General features: G+C 28.4%; 1 protein-coding gene and 1 non-coding gene across 2 annotated transcripts; both read right to left on the bottom strand.

Annotated features, from left to right (window-relative positions):
- Positions 1-272: 272 nt before the first annotated feature.
- TRNAN-GUU (transfer RNA asparagine (anticodon GUU)) lies at positions 273-346 on the bottom strand. Its single transcript has one exon. It is a non-coding gene; the product is annotated as a tRNA-Asn (tRNA).
- A 6,048-nt stretch (positions 347-6,394) lies between these two features.
- LOC108820186 (uncharacterized) lies at positions 6,395-7,564 on the bottom strand. The gene is made up of 2 exons (XM_056987849.1): positions 7,106-7,564; positions 6,395-6,783 (listed from the first exon to the last, which is right to left on the bottom strand). The coding sequence occupies exons 1-2, from the start codon at positions 7,493-7,495 to the stop codon at positions 6,559-6,561; spliced, it is 615 nt and encodes a 204-aa protein (XP_056843829.1). The 5' UTR covers positions 7,496-7,564; the 3' UTR covers positions 6,395-6,558.
- Between the last annotated feature and the right edge of the window lie 320 nt (positions 7,565-7,884).

Raw genomic sequence — 7,884 nt, 5'->3', positions numbered from 1 at the left:
AACTCCAAACCAAATTTATGATATTCAGATTCAACCCATCACATCTATAGAAATTTGAGTTAATATTTTTTTAATGCAAGATTTCACAGATTTGACTCCTAAAAGTCTTTAAACATATAGACGAAAAATGAATAACAAAAAAAAGGAGTTAATATTTTCTTAATGCAAGATTTTACAGATTTGACTCCTAGAAGTCTTAAAACATATAGACGAAAAGTGAATAACAAAAAATGGTACTGACTTTTAGGAAAAAAACACAATTAGTATAAAAACGCTAGAGAGAGGGGTCGAACCTCTGACCTTGTGGTTAACAGCCACACGCTCTAACCAACTGAGCTACTCCAGCTTATTAATAAATGTTATAAACTAGTATATATATTGTTCGTATCTAAAGACAAATAATCCTGAAAAGATCTGTCATTTTGGGTCTTCCACAAACAAAACAAATAAAAATTGACTAGATATTACAGTAAGGCAACAATTAGCAGTATACCAACAACCACTGAATATTAAAATAATTAATTTATAACATGACATGTTAACAGTTAAAAGGGACAAGAAAATATATTTAAAATATAAAGAAAACAGTAGGGTTGAAGATAAGTGATTGGAAGTGATACAAATAAGTATTTGGAATATTTCTAAATATCTTATTTTTTTAAAATTATATTAAGTTAGATAATTATCTTTTTGTATTTTCTATATTTTAATGGTTTTCTTATTTTAATTAAGATTATAGTTTTCTAGATTTAGTGATTTATTATAAATAGGCATCTAATGTATTCAGACTTTGATAATTAATAAACTAGCTTTTGCTTTATACCTTGAAAGAGATTTGATTCAATTCATCTTCATTGAGTTGCCTTATTTAGATTCGATTAAATTCATCAAACAGGAAGTTGGTCTCAAGACGCTATCGAAAGAAACTCTTGATTGATTCAAGAAAAGGTCTCTAGAACCCTAAAGTTCTTTGATCGACCGTTCAACCTATCGTCCGCTGCATCAGTTGGTATCAGAGCTTCGTCTCTTTGGTTTCTTAATCAAAGAACGATTCTGGATGTCATGGTGAATGCGAACATCTATCATAATCAGGACGAAAGTCCTTTTGTTGAGAGAGAAGAAAACTTTGAGATCTATCGAGAGATCTACGGTGATCCGATCTACGACGTCTACGAAGATGATATATGTGTTGTCGACTTTGTCTTCAGTGAAGATTCTTTTACAAATTCCGTGCCAAATTCGTGGAGGACGAGTTTCGTGCAAAATTTGTGAAGGACGAGTTTTGTGCGAATTTCAGGCAAAGTCAGAAGATCAAGCTTTGTGCAAATTTCGGATTTGAAGATACATATCTGAAGATTTCAACCACAAAAAATCGATTCAAAATTCGAGGACGAATCTTCTTCAACCCGGAGAGAATGATGCAGATAAGTATTTGGAATACTTCTAAATATCTTATTATTTTATTTTGTTAATTATATTAAATTAGATAATTACCTTTTTGTATTTTCTATATTTTAATGGTTTTCCAATTTTAATTAAGATTATAGTTTTAGAGTTAATGATTTATTATAAATATGCATCTAAGTCTAAAGTTGTATTCAGATTTTGATAATTAATAAACTAGCTTTTGCTTTATACCTTGAAAGAGATTTGATTCAATTCATCTTCTTTGATTTGCTTTGTTTTGATTCTATTAAATTCATCAAACAGGAAATTGGTCTCAAGACGCTATCGAAAGAAACTCTTGATTGATTCAAGAACATGTCTCTAGAATCCTAAAAGTTTTTTGATTAACCGTTCAACCTATCGTCCGCTGCATCAGGAAGGTAAGAGACCATTACTTTTGATCAGTGTTGGTTTCTACACGACTATACCCAGTCGAAATCTTGAGTGTGATTGGTAACTACAGAAGTAACTGGAAGTAAATAATATAGAGGGATTGGGCGTAGCAATACTAGAGTAAAATAACATAAAAAAGAAAAAGTAAATGTCACTTCTCAGCGTAACATATTTTTCTCTTCACATATCAAGAAGAACAAAATAAATAAATTTACTCCATTTAAACAGTAGTTAGCGAAAAGATAGATGAAATTTTTTCAACCTGATTGGTATGATAATAGTTGAAGCGAGAGTATATTTATTTCTCTCTAAAAGTATAATGACACTTGCGAGAGTAAATTTATTTCTCTCTAAAAGTATAATGACGTTTGTTAAAAAAAAAATATGATGACACTTGCGACATACAGTCAAACCCCTTATTTCCTTCTCTGTGCACGGTAGATTATATATATTAAGATCTTTTTCTTGGTCGAAATATATATTAAGATCTTTTTTAACCTAATTGTCTTTTTTTTTTTTTTTTTTTTTTAACCTAATTGTCAGTTAAGAAGTAGAGAAGAACCGGAGAAAGGCAATTATTTAAGAAGTAGAGAAGAGCCGGAGAAAGCCAATTATATACTGGAGAACCAGGCAGTACAAATGTTGTTTGTATTAGACGAGTTTTGCTTCTACAAAAATGTAATGATGTTATGTTATTACTATGTGTTTTCCTACACTATGTGTAGAAATAAAAAATTTAAAATTAATATATATTGATTTTTAGTTTTATTATTTTCTTACAATATTTTATTTTAATTTAAATTTAAGTATATGTAAAAATAAGTTAAATAAATATTAAATTTATATTTTGTATTTAATTATATATATATATATATATATATATATATATATATATGAAATTTAATCTTGGAAAATTTTAAATCAATTCTTTTGTTAAAATATATTAAATCAAATTCTAAAAAATTAAGAGAAAATTTTGTTAAGTATATAACTATCAAAAATAAAACAAAATATTTCTAAAATTTGTAGATATTAAAAAAGTAATGGTATTAGGATTACAACTTTTTAGAAACATGCATAAAAATTAGAAGAATTATTTTAGTAATAAAATATATAGTTATAAATATTATAATTAAATAATAATTCGAAAAATTGTAAAAGTATTATTTAGTTTTATATTATTTAATATTATATTAATGATGATATATGATTTACTACCATATTTTAAAAATTTACAGAAAATATAAATCAACATTAAATGTATATATCGAGTTAACAATTACTTCAAGGCATGTCATAATTGTTAATATGGTATATCATTTTCCTTTCAAAATCATTCTCGTGATAACACTTGACAAATAATTGCTCAACTAATATCTAGGAGATATCCATCATTTTAAGCATTACTGAACCAACCAAACAGTAGAACTTTAACACATATAGTATTATTGTATGCTTTTCTTTTTTTAAAAAAAAATTGAACACTAGTATTTTTAGATGCTATATCTTAGTAAATTTCCAATGATTATCTTTATTTTTCCCTCAAAATGAGGTAAATTTAAAATGAGTTTAAATTTTGCTACTATAGTTCTCCTCATTTTTTCCTCTCAAAAAGAAAATTTCAAATATATTATTTTATTACTAATTATAATTTTAATAATTTTTTTTATTTTATAGAACTTAAAATTTTTATCCAACTATGATTCTATTTAACTAAATCTTCATTATGTACATAAGTGTAGTTTCTAAAAACAAATACAAGGATTTATATGAACTTATAATTATATTACAAGAGTACTAATAATTTCGTTAAAGTATAAAACACAAATATTGAACTTTTAGATATAAAAAATTATATAAAAGTTTAAGGACTGCTTTATAAATAAAAAGTTTAACACTAAGATGAGTATGAATAGTATACACAAATTCATTTGCCTCCTCAAAATCATGCACCATCAAAGAAAAATTTCTCTCATTATTTGATGTTCTATCTCGAAATTTGGGATCACTGGATATGATCTTAAAATTAAGGATATTTCTACTCTTTAATTTGAAACAATCTGCTTTATGCTAATAAATAGCTGTCCCTGTAATTTTAGATGCCATATTCAAAATAAAATACTTACCTATAATTTAAATTGTTTTATAGATATATCATAAACAGTTTTTTTTTTAAATCATAGTTTTCATATAGTATATTTTTTATTTATATCTAAATCACAAAATATATAATTGATCTAATAGTTTTTATATTTTTATATTTTTATAAACTAAAATTTATTTTCACTTTTTTTTTTGTTTGCAATCAACTTTTTATATTACTATACCAATATATATATAATTTTATTAAATAAAATAAAGTGAGCCACAAAGGTGAGGCTCTATTGAAATGTTTTTAAAGACTCCCAACAGGCCCGGTCCTCGGCTAACAATGTTATATGAGCTTATGATTTTTCTCGTCTAGAATCATCCGTACCAGGCCCGATTTACATAAATTATGGACCCTGGGTTTAGATATTTTTTTCCCCAAAATTATAACTATATTTCTGTAAATTCACAAATTATGACTCTAGTCTTTATATTATTTAACAAATTTGGACCTCAATTTCTTATAGTTTTTTTTGTCAAAAAAGGATCTTGTGCTTGTGCACCTTGAACACACCCCAAGAGCTGGCACTGGTCTGTACTCTCTAAGGCTATCAACAATGGTTCACAATTCAACACCCTCCATATCATCTACTCTCTCTTCCACATCATCTTCTCTATCTTCTATCTAATAATTCAACACCCACTCACTTACAATGGTTTGTTGAATTTTATTCAATATTCTACCCTACAATTGTTTTTAAATACTTTTCTTATATATTTTTGTAATTATATATTAACTATTATTGAATAAAATCAAATTACAATATTTTATAATCAAAAAATGTTTTAAATAATTTTTTTTTACTATTAAAATTTAATATAAAATTTAATATTAAAGACAAAAGTAAACTGAAATTTTATTTATATCAATGAAATTACGAGAAAATAAAATACAATACAATACATTAATAAGCACATAACATCTATATATATAAAAGAGAGTTGAATCTCTCCTGCTGACACATCAGCGTCCACGTCAGAAATTAGAATTCTCACGAGTTGACACATCAGATACGCACCGTATCATTTAAACTTTGTTCTCTCGAAATGGGCTTCGCAGTGGGCTTTGTCAGCGCAAATGAAATGCTCTTCGGCACTAGGCCCATCGACACTGTTCTACGGAATCCCTAAACAGATGTTCTCCTTCGTGTTCTTCGTCTGTTTTCATTTGGCGCTGAGACTTTCTAGATTCTGTAACGGTGTTTGTGGTTTAATATTAAATCGTCTTTATTCTCCATCCCACTACGAATCAACCTATTGCGCTCTTCGTCTGCTAGATCCTTATATATATAAACCTTCGATGCGTCGTTTCCGGCAAAATCTATAATCTTCCGGAGATCGCAATCTCTTCATCTCTCTGAAAAAGGCAGCGTCTTGTGGGGTTAGCAAGCTATTCGTCGGCGAGCAGGTGAGGCCAGCGACCATTGGCATTACCAGGAGCAACCACAACTTCAAGCTTTCTGACTATACAATGTCCATACGCTTATGGGTATTCTCAAACCTTGGATATATTATCAAATATATAAGATACTCCAATTTTTCTTTTTCTTTCCCAGCTTTAAAATACTCCAAATTTTGTGATGCTCATAATCCGTTCGTGGAATATAATTATTTATTTTATGGTTATAGTTTAACTTGCAAATGTATGATTATTTACAAACAAAAGTAATTTAAAAATATATATTATATTTTAACTATGTTTTCACAAATGAAATTTCTATAAGTTCTATATGTATTAATGCTTTTAAAAATATTAATAAACTTTAATATAAATATAAATCACTGTTATAGAATAACTTACAATATCCAATCAAATGACATAGAAGATTAATCTTATTTCTTCTAAGAATAGGAATAGATGAAGTAGAATAAAAAAACTTATATGATGTATAAATCTTTATAATTACACATTGTGAATGATATAGATGATATAAAAGGGAAAAACATTGACAATACAAGTTAGATCAAATATAAATAAACAAATAAAACATATTTGGATATTCTCATTTCTAAAATAAAACTATACTGTATAGGAAAATTGGTCAATTGTAATAAAATTATGTTTTCATCAAACTAAAAACCCACAACAAAAAATATAAATAATAACTATAATAGTATGGTCTCACAACATATACATCAAATAAAAATTAGAACACATCACATTAAAATAAGTATATATTAAATGTTAAACAAAATAAAAGTAGACATTTTAAACTAAATATTTATAGTATATATATATAGATATAATTATGTTTAAATATTTATAAAATATATAACTGGTCCGGATCCGGATATACATGCCTAAAATTTCAGTATCCAGATCTTAATGTTTTTAATTTGTGTATTAGCCGTTGAAATTATTTTATAGTTCACATCCCGCCCGTAGGGCGGGCCTACCCTAATAAATAATAAAACACACATAGCTTAATTAGTGCAATAACCTCAATTAACAAGCTTAAAAATCTCTTCAACCACACATAGCCCGAGTCTTTTCTTTCATCAACTGGTTTGCTTCTTCTTGCTTTTGTGTTGCCTCTTCTTGCCTTTGGTTTGACTCTTCTTGCAACATGGCTATTTTTTCCAACCGTTCCAACTCCTGCGCCTTGATTTGTTTAAATTCAATAAAATCTTTATTGACCACTTCCAAAATTGCACCCTTACCTTTCTTTTTAGTTTTTTTTTAGCTGCATCCTTCTCCATTGGACGAGCACTGGATCCTACAGAGTTGGAGTCACTAGCATCGTTTTCGTGAGCTCTCTTAGATCCACTGCTTCTAGAGCCAGTATTTCCTCCTACCTGGCTACTATAGTGTGGTTGATCACGGACAGTGAGCCATTCAGATATTAAATTAAAATGTCCATTCTTTTCACCTGAATATAGCTCATGTGCTTTCGTCAACACATCGTTCTCCGACCACCCGCTTTGTTGTAGACGCTTAGCGTTATCATAAGCACCGATCCATTTCCCCAGTATTTTGTTTACGTAGTTGAAATGATTTCTGCAGGATATCAAATCACGTGGATGATCAAATGAGCAATGTTCATCACAATGCGTCACTTTTTTGGTTTCGGCCAACAACGCTATCTGTTCCATATTTAATCCATCCGCTCAGTAACACCAAATTTTGTGCAGTGGTCCACTTGGGGCTTTTCTGGCGAGTAAAAGTTGAATCCTCTACATTTGGAGTCACCTCATTAAGATCGCTCATACCACCTAGAGCCATTTGTGTAGAAAATTCAGGAAATTCAGTTGCTCCAACATTTGGAACAACTTCATTACCATATGGATTAGAAGAATAAGAGGATGTTTGAGATGGGTGTGGCATCATCGATCCATAATTTGGAGGATAGTTTGGAAAGGCTGACGGCATGAAAAAATTTGGTTGATAACCATACTTTGGTAAATGTTGAGGATTGCTAGAAGATTGATTCGGAAATTGATAGTTATTGGGATTTGGATAGTTATTAGAATTTTGGGTGCTAAAGGGATTATTATTATTGGGATTCATTTCACATGAAAGAGAAAAGAAATATAGAAATAAGAGTTTTTTTAGACTAGTAGAAAAGTTATAGTAGAAAAAAATGAGTTTTTTTTATGTGTCCAAATCAAATGAACCAAATCTCTATTTATAGACTATGAAAAATGATAAATTTTGATGTAAAAATATTTTTTTTAAATAATATTTTATGAGATAATTGATTTCAAATAATTGAATGGAAAAAAACAAATCAAAAATTTCACTACCTAATGATGTATTGACACATGGCTTTTGTGGGGACCAATTTATCTTATCTTTCTCAATTCACCAATGTTGAATTATTTCAACTCTATTGAACCCACGTTGGATTCACTCTCTTTTTCAATAACTCATTGCATGCATTAAACTATTGAATAAAA

This window comes from Raphanus sativus, chromosome 6 (genome assembly GCF_000801105.2).
Source record: "Raphanus sativus cultivar WK10039 chromosome 6, ASM80110v3, whole genome shotgun sequence".
Classification (NCBI taxonomy): Eukaryota; Viridiplantae; Streptophyta; class Magnoliopsida; order Brassicales; family Brassicaceae; genus Raphanus; species Raphanus sativus.
Note: the sequence above shows the minus strand (reverse complement) of the source record. Positions and strands in the feature narration are given on the sequence as shown.